The sequence below is a fragment of the Macaca thibetana genome, chromosome 18 (genome assembly GCF_024542745.1).
Source record: "Macaca thibetana thibetana isolate TM-01 chromosome 18, ASM2454274v1, whole genome shotgun sequence".
Taxonomy (NCBI): Eukaryota; Metazoa; Chordata; class Mammalia; order Primates; family Cercopithecidae; genus Macaca; species Macaca thibetana.
This window is the reverse complement of record NC_065595.1, coordinates 56,721,589-56,742,113: the sequence shown is the minus strand read 5'-3', so window position 1 is coordinate 56,742,113 and position 20,525 is coordinate 56,721,589. Positions and strand designations below refer to the sequence as shown.

The window sequence follows — 20,525 nt, the reverse complement described above, 5'->3', positions numbered from 1 at the left end:
TTGCTTCTCTCCCTCTTTCCAGTTTGTGGATATGCTGGGCTGGCGCCTGGAGACGGCAGACAGAATGGACATCCCCGTGTCATTCAACCCGGGCAGCAACAGCATGGTGGCGGATCTCCAGGAGCTGCCCGCAACTGTCCACAGCGCGTCCTGGGTCGCACCCGCGTCCTACCTGGGGGACAAGGTAATGATGTCCTGCTGTTCTTCTGGGCCCTCAGTGGCCCTCTACTATTGCTGTGTGAGCATCATTTCCTGGAAATCTGGAAGGAAGCATCCAGCAGTTCAGGTTACTAACATGCCAGAAATGAGCTGAACTAAAAATGAAGAAGAGACCTTGCCTCCTGCTGTGAGGGGCTGAGCAGGCACCACTGCGCCCCACCCTTGCCATGCATGAGCTACCAGCAAAGGAAATCACCCACAACGTTTTTCTCAGTTTTTACCTAATGCCAAAGAATTTTCCTCTAGGGAAATAACCATTTAAATAATATTTATTGCAAATGGGACATGCATGCTTTTCAATGCCAGTGCTGAGAATTCTTTATTTTAAGGCAGAAGAAAGCCTCTTTGTTAGGAAAACAAAAGCTGACAAGTGACTCACAAGCTTATTAAAAGAAACGCAGGATCTGGTGGCAGTTCGACTTTCCTAAGGAGAATCGCACTAGTTACACGCTCCTCAGGAGCTTACAAACCACTTGCTCTTCCTTTGCTGCATGAGTTATTATGCCAGAGGCTGGCCACCTCCATACATTTTATGAGGACAGAAACGCAGGCCTCATGTGGCAACACCATCAGGTGACATATATTTCTTAGCAAGGGTGGAACTTGCTAATGGGTGGATTTCATAGGGCCCGCCTCAGGGGATGCCATATTCTCACATTAGGAGGACTAAAATATTAGGGCCTCGGCCTGAGGTCTCTAACTTTGTCTTCTGGGTGAAGGACTGTGGGTTTTGACATCTGAGTGTGGGAAATATTGCCTCTCTCCTATGATCCCACTACTCTCTCACTGAATACTCCTCTTTACTGCTATATGATGGGCCCATGTGTTGTCTATTGTCATGTAACAAATTACTCCAACACCTTGCAGCTTAAAGCAGTAATAATTATCTTGGATGAAGAATTCAGGAGGGGATGGCCCAGAGTCTTCTGAGGTTACTGTCAAGATGTCAGCCAGGGCTATAGTTCCCTGGGACTGGAGCATCTGCTTCCAAGCTCACCCACATGGCTGTTAGCAGGCCTCTGCTTCTGGCTAGCTGTGGGCTAGAAGCCTCCGTTTCTCATCACACGAGACCCTCCATAGGCTACCTGAGGGTCCTCATGACATGACAGCTGGTTTCCCCCAAAGCAACTTATGGGGGATGGGTAAGGGGGTTAGGTGGGGGGAGAGAGAGAGAGAGAGAGAGAGATAGAGACAGAGAGAGAGAGTGAGAGAGAGAGAGAGAGAGAGAGAGAGAATGAGAGCACTAGCTCGGGACAGAAGCTGCAGTGTTTTTGTAACCTAAATTTCAGAACTGCCATGCCCTCACTTCTCCTTTATTCTATTCATTAGCAGTGAGTCACTAAGCCCAGCCCACACTCAAGGGGAGGACAATTTGGTGGCTCATGCCTCTAATCCCAGCACTTTGGGAGGCTGAGACAGGCGGATCATCTGAGGTCAGGAGTTTGAGACCAGCCTAGCTAACATGGTGAAACACCTGTTTTTACTAAAAATACAAAAATTAGCTGGGCATGGCGGCGGGTGCCTGTAGTCCCAGCTACTCAGGAGGCTGAGGCAGGAGAATCATTTGAACCTGGGAGGCGGAGGTTGCAGTGAGCCGAGATCTCGCCACTGCACTCCAGCCTGGGTGACAGAGCGAGACTCCGTCTCAAAAAAAACAAAACAAAGAGGAGGAGGGGGAATTAAGCCCCACCCCTTGAAGGCAGGAGTGCAAAGAATTTGAGGCCATGTTTTTAAAATCACTTTAAGCCCATCAGAGAAGCAATACTTAATCACAATAATAATTTAAGACATTGCCTTGGAATACTTCCAGGCTTGGAAATCAAAGCTCTGTAAGGCTTTGTCAGGTTACAGACTCTAGGGAAAAGCTTCTGTTGAATGGGATCCTAGAAGAACGTGGCTTCGTTCCCCTGCCTCCTCTAAGTTGTTGGCATTTTCCTGTAGGTTATTTTGTTCTGTCTAATCAGAGGTGATCTTGCCTGTGATTTTCATCCTTCTGTCACTTCTTCCTTCTTGACTATGTTTTACTGTAAGGGTGGGAAGTGTCAGGACCCAAGGTGTGAAGTAGCTGTCAGAAAACTGTTACCATTCACTCCATGTCCCCACCACCATCATGCTGCTTGAGTGACACAGAGGTCTGTGCACCTGCTGGAGTTGTCAGCCATGGCTACTGTACCCAGCAGAACTCACAATAATTTGGGAAATGTTCACCATCTGCTTTCAGGAGAATTGTTTTTGGAGAAAATTTATTTTTAGAGGTTCATTTTGTGACTGATAGATATTATCCAGTTCTCTCAGTTAAAAAAGAAACCAATGGCCTAGATTTCCTAGAATAGTTGTGGATTAAATAAACATTTTGGTTTAGTAATCATCTAGGAAAAAAGGAAAATGACTATTATTTCCTTCTTTCCTCCCTTCCTTCCTTTCTTCCTTCCTTCCCTCTCCTCTCCTCTCCTCTCCTCTCCTCTCTCCTCCTCTCTCCTCTCCTCTCCTCTCCTCTCCTCTCCTTTCCTTTCCTTTCTTATAGAGTATTGCTCTGTTGCCCAAGCTGCAGTGAACTGGTACAATAATAGCTCACCGCAGCCTCAAACTCCTGGGCTCAAGCAATCTTTCCACCTTAGCTTCCTGAGTAACTGGGACTACAGGCGTACACCACCACACCTGGCTAATTTTTAAATGTTTTTTGAAGATTCAGGGTCTTGCTATATTGCCCAGGCTGGCCCCTAACTCCTGACCTCAAGTGATCCTTCTGCCTCGGCTTCCCAAAGTGCTGGGATTATAGCTACTACACCCAGCCTTATTTTTCTTTCTAATAAAGGTATCTTCTTGCTTGTAAAACTCAATCATGTTCATGCTAAACATTTCAGATGACATTAAACATAGCATAAAGTAGAAAAAATACCATCCTCAACCCCACCCCCTAGATACAACCCTTGTTAACAGGTCGAGTGTGTTTCTTTCCACGCTTTGTGTGCCTAAGTGCTTTTCATGTGGGTTGATGTTGACATCGTTTCTTTTAATGCTTGTGCTATTGATACTATTAATTTCATTTTAGGTTTCTTCATATGGTGGCTACCTCACTTACCAAGCCAAGTCCTTCGGCTTGCCTAGCGACATGGTTCTTCTGGAAAAGAAGCCGGATGTACAGCTCACTGTAGGTATCAGAGCATGACCTAAGTGGCAGGAAGTGGCAGTTGCAGTTGGTGCTGATCTAAATTTAGGACATCTTGATATGTGGCCTACACAAAGTTTAGATTAAATCATTTCCAATATTTGTAGAAACTAAATGACAGTTGAGAGCATGTAGCATCTTTTCAGGATCCTGCTTCCTCTGACCAAATGGTTTCTGTCTTCTCTGCCTCCAAAATACTTAACTGTATTTTGCTTTTGCCTCTCACAAGTTACTGCCTCATGTTAAACTTTTTTTTTTTTTTACTTTTTTATTTTTGTAGAGATAGGATCTCACTGTATTGCCCAGGCTGGAGTTGAACTCCTGGCCTCAAGCAATCCTCCTGCCATGGCCTCCCCAAGCACTTATAGGCACACACCACCATGGCCAGCTAATTTTTTAATTTTAATTTTTGTAGAGATAGGATCTCACTATGTTGCCCAGGCTGGCCTCAAACTCCTAGGCTCAAGCAATTCTCCCTGCTCAGCCTCCCGAAGCTCTGGGATTACTGGCGTGAGCCACATGTTCAGCCACATGTTACTTATTTTTTATGTTTCTATCTTTCAATTTTGTTTCATAAATGTCTTTGAATCCTTCCCATGGGGCAAGATCATATAGTTGTACCCTGTAAAGGACAAGTGACCCCTTTTCTCAAAAGGAGGGGAGATTAGAGAAATATGCCAGGAACTCCAATCCACTGAATGGTAACTGTTGGAGGAGAGTCCAAACGGGGCCCTCTCAGTGCTGGGCTCTGGGTAGGGGGAATGGGAGTCATGTGGTCTGAGAAGCCCTTAGAAGACTTTGTGGTTCATTTTGAGCTAAGTCTTTAAGAATGGGCATAAGAGGAGAAGTGCCCTTCCAGGGGCAGGGACTAAGGCTAACAGGACTCCGGAGTGGTACAGGGCAGGAGGCTGTGCTCATGGATGACCAGTCCAATGGCGTTGTATCATCAGTGTGTGCAGAGTTGTTGAAAACAAGTCTGGAATGGTTTGATGCTATAACAGGGTTTTTGTTTTGTTTTTTTTTTTTTTTGGGATGGGAGGGCAGTGGCATGATCTCAGCTCACTGCAAAGTCTGCCTCCCTGGTTCAAGCAATTCTCCTGCCTCAGCCTCCTGAGTAGCTGGGATTATAGGCATGGGCTACCATACCCGGCTAATTTTTGTGTTTTCTGTAGAGATGGGGTTTCACCATGTTGGCCAGGGTGGTCTCAAACTCCTGATCTCAAGTAGTCCGCCCACCATTGAAGGAATGTTTGTTTTTTGAGAAAGGAAGTAACAATATCCACACATGATGTGCCTGGCACACAACCCAGTGTGGCAGTCTAGAAAATTCCTTGAGGGCAAGGGTAGTATCACATCCTACTTTGAATTCCCCACAATGCAGGGCGTAATACCCTAAACATAGCGTAGGTGCCATTGCCTGAAGTCGGCTCCATCTCTGGTTTATGGGGTGTGATTAATGTGATGTAATGATAGCTTCGGGAAGGGCTTTCTCATGTCATGCACTGTATACAGGGACCAGCAAGTCACACACACCTCATCACAGCATATTCTTGGTACATATTTGTGTTCAGGCACTACTGCGTTGTGTTTGGTTTCTACTGGTATGCAAATCTACTGAACTGTTTTAAAAACTCCAAGGAACCTTTGCAGAATGTCTTTAAGATAAAGCAGCAAAGATTTTAGAGTTATAGTCTAAGGAAAAATAGCCACACAGTAAAAACACAGTCGCAGCAGTGCTGTATTTAAGTTTCACGTTTTCGCAGAGCATCTTGTAGTTCAGGCCACGCCTATGTTTTTACTGCCAAAGTTTATTATGCAAACCATTGGAATTCACTGAAAGGTAATGACCAAATTTTCTGTTTAATTTTACCTTCAAACATGGAAAATAATTTAGGCTCACGAAACATTTTCCCTGCTGCTTTGTTCTAATCCACTGTAATTAAGAGCCTCTAGGGCATGTTTCTTAGATTAAGGTTTCAAATGATATGTGATCCCAGGTAATGGCCTTCTTTCTGAAATACCAGCCCTAGTGAAATACCAAACCCAGTGAAATGCCAAACCCCTTTAGGGTTTGGTGCTACAGCAGAAAAGCTGGGACATGTGTGGGTTTTTGCAGTAGGGTTGCTGATGGTAGGGTGCTGATGCAGTAGGGTGCCAGCCACTGCACCCTGCCCTGTTAAGATGCACATGTGAGCCACCATAATGTCGTGGGCTGGAGGCTGAGAGCGAGTGAGGCTGGGTCCCACAGGCGGAGGCAGCAGGGGAACTTCTTGCTCCACAGGGCAGCCTGCAGCTCCCTGCTTGGGCCAACCCTCTGCCCTCCCTGCTCTCCTCAGTAACCCACCCACCAAAGCACTTTCTTCCCACCACAGGCCGGTTTGGTGGGCAGTAATGAAAACAGCACTTCCTGCATTGACTGCAAGGCATAGTTAAAGAAAATTTTCTTTTTCTGCCAGGTGCGGTGGCCCACACCTGTAATCCCAGCACTGTGGGAGGCCAAGGCAGGTGGATCACTTGAGGTCAGGAGTTTGATACCAGCCTGGCCAATGTGGTGAAACTACTAAAAATACAAAAATAAGTAGGGTGTAGTGGTGAGCACCTGTAATCCTAGCTACTAGGGAGGCTAAGGCAGGAGAATCTATTGAACCCGGGTGGCAGAGGTTGCAGTGAGCCAAAGTTGTACCATTTCACTCCAGCCTGGGCAAGAAGTGAGATTCCGTCCCCGCCAAAAAAAAAAAAAAAAAAAAAAAAAAAAAAAAAAAAAAAAAGGAAATTCCATCTTTTTAAGCTATTTTTGGTCAAGGCAATTTTCCGGATTTCCCATTTGTGAAAAGACACCTATAATTATTCTGTTTCCATGTCACTAATGTTTTTATTAAAAATAGTTAATTCTGAGCTTTTTTTTAAAAGTCAGGTATGTCATATGATGTAGACCATAGAAATGTTTTCTTAGATCAGTTACACATCTTGAAAGATCCCAGTGAAGGCACTAACACATTCATGATTTTCTTTAAACAGGGTCAGCACATGTCCGTCATCTATGAGGAGACAAACACCCCACGGCCAGACCGGCTGCATCACGGGCGAGTGCAGGTGGTCGAGGTAAAGGAAGAGCAACCATGGGATGGTCCTTTCTGTTTTATGACTTAATTATTTCAGACAATCATGATTTTTACTCATTTTAAGAATTTTAAAATATGGATTCTATTTATATAAATATAAGTTTATATATACAGGTTGAGCATCCTTAATCTGAAAATCCAAAATCCAAAATGCTCCAAAACGCAAAGTATTTTGAGCACCAACATGACCCTCAAAGGAAATGCTCATTGGAGCCTTTCAGCTTTCAGATTTTCAGATTAGAAATTCTCAGCGGGTAAATACAATGCAAATGTTCCAAAATAAAAAAAAAAAATTCTGAAATTTGGATCACTTCTGGTCACAAACATTTCGGAGAAGAGATACCCAACTTGTATAGATTCGAAATATGAATTACATAAAATGTGGAGTGATTGATGCTCATGCGGCTTTCTTGGTTCCATCTGTCCAGCCCTTTTATACTTTCTCTCCCATTTCACAATTAATTATCCTTATCTTAAAAACCCCGTGAATCAGCCTGGGCAACATGGCGAAACTCTACCTGCACGAAAGCAAAATTCAATGGGCATGGTGGGGTGTGCCTGTAATCTCAGCTACTTGGGAAGCTGAGGTGGGAGGATCGCTTGAGCCCAGGAGGTTGAAGCTGCAGTGAACCATGATCCTGCCACTGCACTCCAGCCTGGGCAACGGAGTGAGACCCTGTCTCAAACAAACAAAAAACCTGTGAGCTTGTAAATGCTGTGACATAGCTCCCTGTCATCCTCAGGTCTCCCTCAGTGCCTGAGACCTGTTTAATGTTCAACATATGCTTAGGATGAATGAATAGAAAAGCTATGAAAATGTTTTATATCCAAAGAAATAAGAGTAATACTAGCAAAATAAAGGAAAGCTCATCAGATCATAAAACATTTTGTTATACTTATTTGGTTACAACTATTCCTAAAAACTAGTGTTCCATTAATATTATTAAATATGTCCAGTACCTCTAGGTGAAACTTTTTGAGTACTTTGAACTTGAAGACATATTTTAATGTTTCTGAAAAGGTACATCTATACAATGGAATACTATCTGGCAATAAAAGAAACAAAATATTGACACTTACTAGAAGACACCAAAGAAATATCATATTGCATGATGCTATTTATGTGAGACAGGTGATATCAGTAAAATGATAGAGAATCTCTAAAAATTCTGTCCTCCATAAAAGCAATGAGAGAACTGGCAAAAAGGGGAAAAAAAGGTCAGAATCAATGTTTTCAGAACTCTGGAAATTACTCAAAGCCTTGCAGCCATCTGGAAATGGCACACAATGTATAAAGATGCAATTTGTACCATAGTAGCATACAAGAGAAGAGGAGGGAATGATACTAATAGAAACAAAGTTTTTGTATACTGTTGAAATTAAGCTGGCATTTATATAAATTGTCCAGCATGGACACATGCATAGAGACAGAATGTAGACTAGTGGTTGCCTGGGTTTGAGGGTGGGAATGGGTAGTGACTACAAACTGACACAAGGGTTCTTTTTAAGGTCATAGAAATGTTCTAAAATTACATTATGATGATGATTGCATGCTTCCGTAAATTTATTACAAATTATACACTTAAAATGAGGGAATATTATTGTATGTAAATTATTCCTTAAGTTGCTAAAATATAAATTAAAATTATATAAGCATCATATTTGTATGTTAGTAATAGCTACCATTTGCTAGGCACTGTGCTGAACACTTTATATATATTGTATCATTTAATTTACCTTAATTATAACGATAGCCTCAAGACATTAGGTATTACTGTGCCTATTTAAGAGATGTAAAAACTGAGTTCAACAAGGGCAACAAAATATAAAGGTTAAAAAGGCAGGCTTGGCCGGGCGCGGTGGCTCAAGCCTGTAATCCCAGCACTTTGGGAGGCCGAGACGGGCAGATCACGAGGTCAGGAGATCGAGACCATCCTGGCTAACACGGTGAAACCCTGTCCCTACTAAAAAATACAAAAAACTAGCCAGGCGAGGTGGTGGGCGCCTGTAGTCCCAGCTATTCGGGAGGCTGAGGCGGGAGAATGGCGTGAACCCGGAAGGCGGAGCTTGCAGTGAGTTGAGATCCGGCCACTGCACTCCAGCCTGGGCGACAGAGCGAGACTCTGTCTCAAAAAAAAAAAAAAAAAAAAAAAGGCAGGCTTTTGGAGGCCGAACGTGGTGGCTCACGCCTGTAATCCTAGCACTTTGGGAGGCTGAGGTGGGCGGATCACGAGGTCAGGAGATCAAGACCATCCTGGCTAACACCGTGAAACCCCGTCTCTACTAAAAATACAAAAAATTAGCTGGGCGTGGTGGCACACGCCTGTAGTCAGGAGTTCAAGACCAGCCTGGCCAACATGGCAAAACCTCATCTCTACCAAAAATATATTTAAAAAAAAATTAGGTCAGGTGCAGTGGCTCACACGTGTAATCACTGCACTCTGGGAGGCCAAGGCAGGCAGATCATGAGGTCAGGAGTTAGAGGACCAGCTTGGCCAACAAAATGAAACCCTGTCTCTACTAAAAATACAAAAATCAGCCGCGTGTAGTGGCACGTGGCTATAATCCCAGCTACTCGGGAGGCTAAGGCAGGAGAATCACTTGAATCCAGGAGGCAGAGGTTGCAGTGAGCTGAGATCGCACCACTGCACTCCAGCCTGGGTGACAGAGCAAGACTCTGTCTCAAAAAAAAAAAAAAAAAAAAAATTACCAAACTGAACATAACAAGTGTCGACAAGAGTGTGGCAAAATTGCGACCCTTTGACCCTTTTGGTGGGAATGCGAAATGGTGCGTCCACTGTGCAAACACTATGGAAGTTCCTCAGAAAATTAAAAGTAGGATTACCATATGCTCCAGCAGTCCCACTTCTGGATATATATCTAAAATAACTAAAAACAGGATCTTGACAAGATATTTGCACATTCATGTTCATTGCAGCATTATTCACAATAGCCAAGAAGCAACCAAATGTCCATCAACAGATGAATAGACAAAGAAAAATGTGGTACATACAGATTTATACAATGGAACATTATTCCCCCTTAAAAAAGAAGGAAATTTCATCATAGGCTACAATATAGATGAACCTTGAGAACCTTATGCTAAGTGAAATAAGCCAGTCACAAAAGGACAAATACTTCATGATTCCACTTATATGAGTTATCTGAAATAGTCAATTCTTAGCAACAGAAATTAGAATAGCGGTTGCCAGGGGCTGGGGAGGGGAAAAAGGGAATTGTTCAATGGGTATGGGGTTTCCCTTTTGCAAGCTGGGTAAGTTCTAGAGATCTGTTGTGCAATGTTGTGCTTATAGTTAACAATACTGTACAGTTAAAAATGGTTAAGATGGTAAATTTCATGTTGTGTGTTTTTTACCACAATAAAAGTTAAAATAAAATAATATAAATGTTCGTGCAAGAAAAGATTGTATTTTCTGTCACCGTTGTGTCCGTTTAATGAATGACCTGAGCTGTGTGACTCACTTGGTTTCCATATGCCTTCCTTCCCTGTTTCTCACTCACCTTATGTTTGCACAAACAAAAGCACATTTAAAGACAAGTGTGACACTGGGACTTTTATTTCATTTTATTGCCCCTTATTCCCTGCCTTCATTTTTTTCCCTTCCTTCATGGGAATAACCCAGGACATCTGACTTCTAAATGTAAATTCTCCAGCAGACAGGTATTTCCCCATCTTATTTCATTTCTCCCTATGCATTTTAAGTGTCTTTTCTTTGATTCATTTGGGGCGTCTGCCTCTAAGGAACCCCTGGAAGTGAGCCTGCCTAAGGAAGACCCTGCCTTTCTGTTTCCATGTGTAGGGAAACTTCAGACATGCCAGCAGCCGTGCCCCGGTGTCTAGGGAGGAGCTGATGACAGTGCTGTCTAGACTGGCAGATATGCGCATCCAAGGCCTCTACTTCACAGAGACTCAAAGGCTCACCCTGAGTGAGGTGGGGCTAGAGGAAGCCTCTGACACAGGAAGTGGACGCATAGCATACGCTGTGGAAATGTGTGCCTGCCCCCCTGCCTACGCTGGCGACTCTTGTCAGGTAGGAAGTTTTCCCATCCACAACATTCCGGTAGGGAACTCCTGTGGCTGTTGTTTTTGGCTGCTGTCCAGCACTGCGGGATGGTTTGGGGCCCTCTGTCTATTGTTTTTCTATTCAAGTTTCTGCAGGGCTTATCTTGTATCTTATCTAGACTCCCTTCAGGAATTAAATGTGAAAAAGACATCATCAGTGTCTCAGAATTCATAGGAAATCTACAGGAGTTCAATAGATGCTGAGGGTTAGAGAAATCCAGAGTAGGAAAATAATATACTGTAGTTTCAAATAGCTAGAAGGAGGGTATTGACTATTCCCGACACAAAGAAATGATCAATGTTTGAGATGATGGATATGCCAATTACCTTATCTGACCACTAAACATTGTATGTGTCACACCATCACTATGTACTCCATAAGTATTTATCATTATTATTTATCAATTTTTAAAACAAAATATTTTTAAAATGAAGGAGCTCACCAGTTAGTATTTGAGCCCCTGCTTTCCCAATAACTGACCTTATACCTTTTTCTAATCCGAAGCCTCCCTCCACCCCCCAGTAGAGTTGAATTCCAGAGAATATCCTGGATTTCTTAGAGGACATTATGTTCTGGCTTGCAGCAGGACTTTCATTGTTTGAGGTCCAGTCAACCAGAGCTGTCTTCAGATGATTAAAATGTGCCATAAAATGAACTTATTTAATTTCTCTGGCTATAAATATGTCTTTTCTTAAAGATCAGGGAGAAAGCACAATGTTAGCACGATTAGTAAAAGTAGCAAACACTGTCATTCTGTGTATTCCATACATCCGTAAGTACGTAGGCTTAACAAAACCTTCCACTTTCTTTCCTCGCCCCCTGGTAGCCGAAAACCCCAAGGTGATCTGCACATACGAGTTTCCACTTTTTAAACCTGCAAAAACAAATCTGACCTGCCGTGGTCTTCTGGGGACTCCCAAGTTGTACTATTTAGCCCACAGGTTGCCTACATTCTTCCCCTTCCTCCATCTCTTTTCTAGCCTGATTAAAATTGATAGCCCGAGGGAAAGAGAGGGACTCTGGATTTCTACCCTCCTACCCAGGGCGTGTTCCCTGCCCGTGACTCAGCCTGTGATTTAGGGCGTCTGTAGGGTGAGGTGGGTGGAAGGTGGTGCCCGCCCCACCTCACGGGAATTACAGAGCGGTGCACTTACCTGCGGGACTGTTATGTGCACTCTGGCACAGGCTGACTCATGTGTGAAGTTTAAAGGTGGGGCGCTTGCCGCAGACAGCCTTCCTTACCTGAGTCAGGCAGGCCCGGGCACTGAGCAGGAAGGGCAGGTATAAGAGGAAGAGGCAGAAGTTCGTGCGCAGCCAGCGAACACCCAGGAACCAGGATGCCTCCAGCAGTGAGGCGGTCAGCCCGCAGCGTGGGATGGCTGTGGATCTTTGGGGCAGCCCTGGGGCAATGTCTGGGCTACAGTTCACAGCAGCAAAGGGTGCCATTTCTTCAGCCTCCCGGTCAAAGTCAACTGCAAGCGAGTTATGTGGAGTTTAGACCCAGCCAGGTAACATCCTTTTAAGTTTTGGTTTGGGATGGGGAAGAGTTTCCAGCTTTGTGACATTTTAAGTTACAGTTATGGTGACTAATGAGTAAATGGGTGGACTGAGGAGGAGCTGCTGGCCTCCCAGTCGCCTTGACTGGCAGTGTTTATTACAGTGCCTGACAGATTGCTCTCCTGAGCTATTAACCGCAAACCCCGTTAACATCAGCCCACCTGGAAATGCTGAGACACTTAACAGCTTGAATGCTTGCGGGATGTTAATATACAATGAAACTTTATGCCCTTTAGAGACCAACCATCCCAAGCCTCAGAACAAAAGAGACCAATGCCTATAGCTTTCCAAATGCTACTTGGAAGAAAATTTACCCACGGGGGAAAAAAATGAGAGCGTGAAATGCAATGCTTAAGAAAAGTGATCAAAGTTCGCATAATTCCTCAAAGACATGCTTCCATTTACCAGGCAGGAAACATCAAGAAATTCTGCTCTCTTTAAACTTCCTGGATACTACATGTATTCTTACAGAGAAATAGATCCTATGGCTACAGATATAGCCCTGGAAACTGGATTAGGGACATAATCTTATCATTTATATAATTTGTATTACAAAATGTACTGGAAAACTTAACATAAAACATCATCATGTTAACTAGTTATAAAACCCCTTTATTGAAATAATGTATGAGAACACATTCATTTTCATTTAAAAGTGAGTGTTCAATATGATCTGAATACTTGAACTGATTTTTTTTGTAGAGTGTGATTTTGCTTGCTTTATAAGAGGTGAAAAAATGATTCTATTTTAGTAACTGACAAATCCTCAGAGAGTCACATGATATGTAGTAACTCTTGCAGAGTGTATTTTCTGCTTGTAATCAAAAGCAAATTAAGATGGGTGGTTTAGTTTTAATCAGGATAGACTATACTCCCCCAAAGTGTGTTTAATTAAGGCTTCTACTCAGGCATGTTGTCATAAACTAACCAGATCTATCTGCTTATTTGAATAACTTGCTCTTTACCAAATGTGATTATTTTGTAAGCAGGTAATGTGATATACACCGATAATTATAAGTTACTTGCCACTTATTAGGACAGATTGTATAATAGATACAGTGACACCATCACTGGCTGCATTTCGTTCACATGTAAATCTTAGTTGTGCTTTCAGCAAAAGAACATTCCTTTCATACTTTGATTCTCCTTTAGACAAGCCTATTCGTATAACAACATAATCTGTTTATTTGCAATGTACTCTTTGCCCTAAACATGGTTCCTAATAGCCTAAAGGAACATTATATTGGAAACTATGGTCTTATTGTGCATGATCTGTATTCGTTGGTAATTTTGGAAGGGGCTGTAGCAACACCTGGGAGATTGTACTCCCGGAGCACATGAGGCTTCTGCCTCTCTCTCGCCTGTCAGGTGGCTTCTTTCTTTCTTCCACTGGACCAGGTAGAGACCTTTATGGCCATGAATGAATAAGAATGGACTGTCCACTTCAAGATTTCCTTTGAGTATAGTTTCTGAGTTTTACAGACATATGTGCTATTTAAAGAAGCTTTAATAAAAGGCTATCCTTTATCTTGAAATAATTTTCCTGATGCTTTCAAGATAGGATATATAGGAGATCAGAGAAACAAATTAGGGACAATATCTGATTTCAGTATTTATTTATTAGACCGGATTTCACTCTTGTTGCCCAGGCTAGAGTGTGGTGGCGCAGTCGTGGCTCACTGCAACCTCCACCTCCCAGGCTCAAGCAATCCTCCCACCTCAGCCTCCCTAGTAGCTGGGACTATAGACATGTGCCACCATGCCCGGCAAATTGTATTTTTTGGTAGAGATGAGGTTTCACCATGTTGCCCAGGCTGATCTCGAACTCCTGGGTTCAAGTGATCCACCCGCCTCAGCCTCCCAAAGTGCTGGGATTACAGGCTTGAGCCACCACAACCAGCCAATATCTGATTTTAATCTGTGCACTGACTTGCTCTGCCAAAATAAAGGATAATGTCTATAATTTCCTTTAAAGACAGAAATCTAAATAATTTTAATGGCTGGTATAAGAAGAATTGCTTTTTTTTTTTTCTATTGGAGGGATTCTTAACTAGAATCCTTTAAAAAAAGATATTAGTTCATGAAAAGAAAATTGTAATTCTTTTCATCCAGATGAAAATGCGTAACTGTATTATACTGGAGAGAGATAATATACAGGGGATAGAAATAGTCAAATCAAGATTGAATGAGGAAACAAGACCAACCCAAGGAGAGTCCCTCAGGCTGAGCCTCTGTGTGTTCAGTGTGGACCAGATGTTCGTGAGGAGTCCTGTATGGCAACCTCATGCACACTCCCCTCCCCGGCTTCTCTGTTGCCCATGGACCAGTGAGTGGCAATGAAGTGACTCCCCTAATTGTGGCATGATTGTCTAAATCTCAGTTAAGACTCCTATTCCCCCCAGCCCACTCCTCCTCCTATACTGCCCTGCCACCAGCCCAAACCCACACTTGGGAAAGAAAATGGCTACCCAAAGATAATTTGGACTTGAAATGATTTGCTTAGATGTCCTCCCCTCTAAGGACGATTCTCTTTATTCGTCCATTTCCACCTTCTCCACCTGCCCTCAAAACAGTTGTTGTGAGAAGAGAGGAACCCCTTCTCACCCCCCACCTCCACGTGTGCCCTATCCCTCATTTCCCCACCATGCGTCTCACACTCCCACCAGGGCATGAAAACCAAACAGCTTGAGAGCAAAACAAGTGGACGTGACAGGTGGTTGAAATTAAAAATATTCACACTGACTGAAGGAAACAAGGTTTGAAAAACGAATGGTTCAGCTGGGCTCAGTGGTGCATGTGCCTGTGGTTCCAGCTACGTTGGAGGCTGAGGCGGGAGGATTGCTTGAGCCCAGGAGCCCGAGACTCTAGTGCGCTGTGATCACACCTGTGAATAGTCACTACACTCCAGCCTGGGCAGCATAGTGAGACCCTGTCTCTAAAAAATAAAAATGATGTGAATGCTTCACAGTGAGAGGTGTCACGTGCTTTGGATAGTAATTGTTTTCTTTCTTTGTACTGATTAAACACTTTGTTTGAAAAATAGGGTTGTAGCCCTGGATATTATCGGGATCACAAAGGCTTGTATACCGGACGGTGTGTTCCCTGCAATTGCAACGGACATTCAAATCGATGCCAGGATGGCTCAGGCATATGTGTTGTGAGTAAATTGACACTTTAATGCTATCAGCAGGCAATCTGTTTCTCCTCCATTCCCCTCTACTATGCCCGAAGACGTCAACATCACATCTCCTGCCAAACGCTAAATAGAGGTCGCTGTGTGAATATACGAGGCTCCATTATCAGGCTGAATTATTTTACATTTCATTTTTTCCTCCGTTTTAACATGCACCATTAAACGGGTGCTGCTATCTGAGCAATTAAGTTACACTTTAGCTTCTAAATCTCTCCTTCATGAAATGATAGTAATGGGTGGACCTTGGAAGTTAATTCTTGCCAGGACATAACTAATCCAAGCCATTATTTTGGGTCCCAATTTTGTTGGGGTGGCAGGAAGTTATGGGAGTGGGGCTTGTTGCTGTCGGATGACCAGTAACTCAAGAAAGCGGCCAGGGAGAAGGGGATTTGAGGAGGGCTTAAGGCTCATAAGAAATCAGTCCAACATTAGCTGGGCATGGTGGCAGGTGCCTGTAATCCCAGCTACTTGGGAGACTGAGGCAGGAGAATTGCTTGGACCCCGGAGGCAGAGGTTGCACTGAGCGGAGATTGTGCCACTGCACTCCAGCCTGGGCAACAAGAACAAAACTCCATCCGCTTCCACACCAAAACAACAACAACAAACAAATCAGTCCAACACAAGCTTCACTATTGCCAAGACAGAGTGGGGCTTGGAGAAGACAAGTGAGGGAGGTTGTGGGGAAGAGAAAGTGCTGATGGCCTCTCCCGTCCTCACAGCATCCTCCACCTGCCTGTTCCCTGTATTGACTATATTTTCTCCTGGCCTCAAGGCTGTCTTGGATGACTACAACATATCCACTGGAAAATTATCTTATTTTGGAATATTTTATAAAATTCTTCTACCTAAAATTAGTTTCTTAGGAAATTTTTCTTTTTTTCTTTTTTTTTTTTTTTTTTTTTGAGATGGAGTCTCGCTCTGTCGCCCAGGCTGGAGCGCAGTGGCGCGATCTCGGCTCACTGCAAGCTCCGCCTCCCGGGTTCCCGCCATTCTCCTGCCTCCCGAGTAGCTGGGACTACAGGCGCCCGCCACCTCGCCCCGGCTAGTTTTTTTGTATTTTTTTTAGTAGAGACGGGGTTTCACCGCGTTCGCCAGGATGGTCTCGATCTCCTGACCTCGCGATCCGCCCGTCTCGGCCTCCCAAAGTGCTGGGATTACAGGCGTGAGCCACCGCGCCCGGCCAGGAAATTTTTCTTATGCATCCTGAAGCAGAACCTTTTTTATTCTGCTGTTTTCATCCCTTTCACTAGAGTTCTTCTCCTTGGTAACCAGGGCCTCCCCAGTGAGGAAAGTGGACAGTGAAAAGGAGAGAGCGTACTCCAGGAATACAGGACTTCAGTTGTGTGTGCGCTTTTGGAAATGCACTCCTCTGGCGCAAACTTTCTCTGCATTGTGTAATGCAACTAGAGGGTGTTTCAAGTATGAGTTCCTAGACCGTATGAAGCTCGTTCACCTTGGCCCAGGGAACTGCTTCCTCTGCAAGATGTGACAGGCTAGAACAGGAAATTGTTGTGAAGAGCCACCTGATAGAATATTTTGTTGGACTGTAACCTTATAAGTTCAAAAAGAGTAAAAGGTATTGGTAAATACTGTTTTCCAGCTCGTTATTGTTCCTGTAGAATACTTCATGTTTGATATTGCATGTTTTGTGTAACACAGGTAGATGCTTTAATTAAGAATAAATATGTTGGCTGGGCACGGTGGCTCACGCCTGTAATCCAAGCACTTTGGGAGGCCGAGGCAGGCAAATCACGAGGTCAGGAGTTCAAGACCATCCTGGCTAACACAGTGAAACCCTGTCTCTACTAAAAAATGCAAAAAAATTAGCTGGGCGTGGTGGCGGGTGCCTGTAGTCCCAGCTACTCAGGAGACTGAGGCAGGAGAGTGGCGTGAACCCAGGAGGCGGAGCTTGCAGTGAGCCAAGATGCGACACTGCACTCCAGCCTGGGCGACAGAGCAAGACTCCGTCTCAAAACAAACGAACAAACAAACAAAAACAACAAAAAAAGAATAAGTGTGTTATTGGCGAACCATTGCTAGATGTCAAGCCCATGTTATGAAAACTGCCAAAGTACAAAGGGAGGTTTTTGGTTTTTTTTTATAGTCACCCACTGAAAGGAAAACTCGTGAGAGTCATAATTCATATTTTAATCAAACAAGATTTTCTTTCCCATTTTTTTTTTGTAGTTCTGTCTTCACTTGTCCCTAATGGCCATGTGGCCACCAGAGACTCTTCATTCAGGAAATCCTCACTGAGCATTTGCTAGTATGGCAGGTACTCAGCTAAGTGCTGGAGTTAAAATCGTCAGACCTAATCCCTACACTCACGAGGCTTGCTGTCTAGTAGGGGATGTGTACGTATGTACACACTCACACACACGCACACACAACTATAGATAGTTGAGCCCGTGTCTGTGCTCAGCTAACGGCTACATGGCAAGTCCTGAGTGCTGATGCTACCCTGAATTGTGTGCCCTGCATGGAAGCCGAGAATGCATCCCTCATTCTCAAAGAACAGTAGTGAGGAAATCCAGTACCTTTGAATATCAAATGGGCCTTGTGGCTGATTTCACTGCAAATTGACCTCCACCTCTCAAGGTCCAAAGTAATTGTCTAACATCAGGGACCTTCACCCAGGTGCAAATCTTCAAGTCAGGTCGTTTCAGCGATAGACTCTGAAGTTTGAAAAGATAAGTAGTCCAACTTTTTGCTGGTACAGCAGTAGGTGTCCAGTGTCAAGGGCAGGAGTAGCAGGTGATGCAGGTGCCACCGTCCAGAGGGACCTGCAATGACGGCCTCCTGCTATATGCTGAGACCCTGTCTCTCCCTCTTCTCATTGCCCCAATTTCTCCCCATATTTTCTCCTCTCCCCCCAATTCCCCTTGCTGTCTCCTGTCCCTGTCACGCCTTATTTTCCTCTCCATTCCCATTTCCCTCCCCTTTTCTCTTTGTCTTCTTTATCTTCCTTCTTTTATTCTCTGCGACTTGAGCCCATCTTCCCCTCTGCAGTTGCAATGGAATTTCAGAATGATTTATATGAAATTCACAGCTGACATGGTGCTCCTCTGAGGCTCAGATGGAAGAAAGCCCACGACCCTCAGCACAGTACTGGGGGCTCTTTCCAGCTGCATCCTGCCCCCTTGCGCTTCTGCCTTGGGCATGCCCTTTGCTTTCATTCCCTCCACACACTGCCATGCTATTGTAGGACTGAAGTTCTGCACGCTCTGTCCCCTGTACCTGGAATGCTCTTCCCTCACTTTTGCGCTCAGTGAATCCCTGTCCTTTTGTGGCCCTCACAGGCAGCCCCTCCTCCTGCTCCCATGGGATGCTGGCACACTTGTGTCCTGTTTTCCACGGGATATTGAATATGTCTATTCACAGGACTACATGTACCCTGAGTCGAGGGACCAACCCATCTTCACATCGCTAGAGCCTAGCATAGTTGGGCATATGGTAAATGCCTAATAGATATTTGGTGGCAAATGGAGCTAGGAGAGCACGTGCCATGGGAGTGGACGTGGGCTTCTGCAGCATTCGTTCATTCGTTTATTCACAGTAAAACACAAGGAACCTGAAGGGAGGGTCTCCAAGTTTGCAGGACTGAGGACGGTTTCCAGGGTGGCCACTCTCAACTGACAGTGAGGGGTTTCTCACATGTTCTTATGGGACTTTGTCAAGCAACACGGGTTTTGACACCCTTCCTTGATCCTCTCCTCTCATCCCTGTGGAGGACCAGTATTCAGAGTGATTTTAGTAGGATACGGATGTCCTCACCTCAATTCTGGCATCTGTACATTCTTGCTTCTCCAATGTGTTCAGCCTCAGAGCTAAGTAGACACAGGACTGAAATATATCTATACAGTTGTGTTCTACTTGTAAATTGTCATTTGGATTAAAAGAGAAAGAGAACTAAAATGGAAACGTATTAGTTCCAAAGGACTGATGTCTTATGAGAGAGTCAGGGTAGCTGAAGCCTGGGTGAGGGTGAGGGAAGCCACTGGTGTCCTCCTCAGTCACCTGTGAGAATACTTCTCTGTGGAGCTGATCAACCGCAGGGAAGATGTCCCCAGTGTCCAGACCTCAAGGAGTCTAGACCCATAGTGCAGTGAGATCTGGGGAAGGAAGGATTCCGGATAGGGGTGAGCTTTCTGATAATAAGCAAATTTCAACACGTGAGCAGCATCCTACTTTAAAGCCCCGCCACATTAGTATCTGAAATACTAATATCTTATGTTTATAGCACAATTTTATAGCTAGGAAAAAAACATGAAAGGATATTTTAACATCTTAGTGTTTTGTGTAATTTTCAGTTACTCAAAGGTTAGTGAAGGATGGATTGGCTCAATCTGGACAAACTGACAGCATTTATGATGGAAGGGCAGCCTTTTTCATTATGAACAAGCCACGCCGTCTTGGGATATAAACGTATATTGTTTTTCCCAATCTACCTTCAGATATTATTTAAAAACTGACAGTCATGGCTGGGCACGATGGCTCATGCCTATAATCCCAGCACTTTGGGAGGCCGAGGCGGGCGAATCATGAGGTCAGGAGTTTGAGATCATCCTGGCCAACATGGTGAAACCCCGTCTCTACTAAAACTACAAAAATTAGCTGAGCGTGGTGGTGGGTGCTTATAATCCCAGCTACTCAGGAGGCTGAGGCAGGAGAATCACTTGAACCTGGGAGGCAGAGGTTGCAGTGAGCTGAGATCAGGCCATTGCACTCCAGCCCAGGTGACAGTGCAAGAATCTGTCTCAAAACAAAACAAACAAACAAAAAAAACCAAAAAACAAAACCCCTGACATTCATTAAAGTTTCCTACTCAAGCAACACCTCTGCATACAGAAGTAAAATACACAGGCAAATTTTAAAAATTGTACTTATTCCTACCCATAAAATTAACACAAAGTGTTTCCATGTTATCAAATGCCCACAGTAAGGGGCGTTTTCCTGGATGTTTCTGTGCATTTAGATCTTTTTCGCTAGGGTAACGCCAAGAAAATAAACAACTGTGACCCAATCCACCAGGTTTTATCTCAATAGACCACTTGCTTGCAAAATTATTTCATCTCAACACTTTACTAAAGAACAAATTTCCTTAGACAGCAACTTTGACATGAAAATAATTGGATTTATGTAAATGAAAAGCTTAGATAACATTAATTTCTTGCTTCTTT

General features: G+C 44.0%; 1 protein-coding gene across 5 annotated transcripts in view; it reads left to right on the top strand.

Moving 5' to 3' along the window:
• The window catches only part of LAMA3 (laminin subunit alpha 3), a 273,575-nt gene that overhangs the window by 178,053 nt on the left and 74,997 nt on the right, over positions 1 to 20,525 (top strand). For 4 of the 5 annotated variants that reach the window (XM_050767788.1, XM_050767786.1, XM_050767785.1 and 1 more), the window contains 5 exons: positions 23 to 184; positions 3,272 to 3,370; positions 6,407 to 6,490; positions 10,332 to 10,562; positions 15,196 to 15,309. In XM_050767788.1, the coding sequence (XP_050623745.1) occupies positions 23 to 184; positions 3,272 to 3,370; positions 6,407 to 6,490; positions 10,332 to 10,562; positions 15,196 to 15,309 (690 nt within the window). Of the gene's footprint in view, positions 1 to 22; positions 185 to 3,271; positions 3,371 to 6,406; positions 6,491 to 10,331; positions 10,563 to 11,282; positions 12,104 to 15,195; positions 15,310 to 20,525 lie in introns of those variants that run through there. The other variant, XM_050767789.1, reaches the window with a different exon arrangement.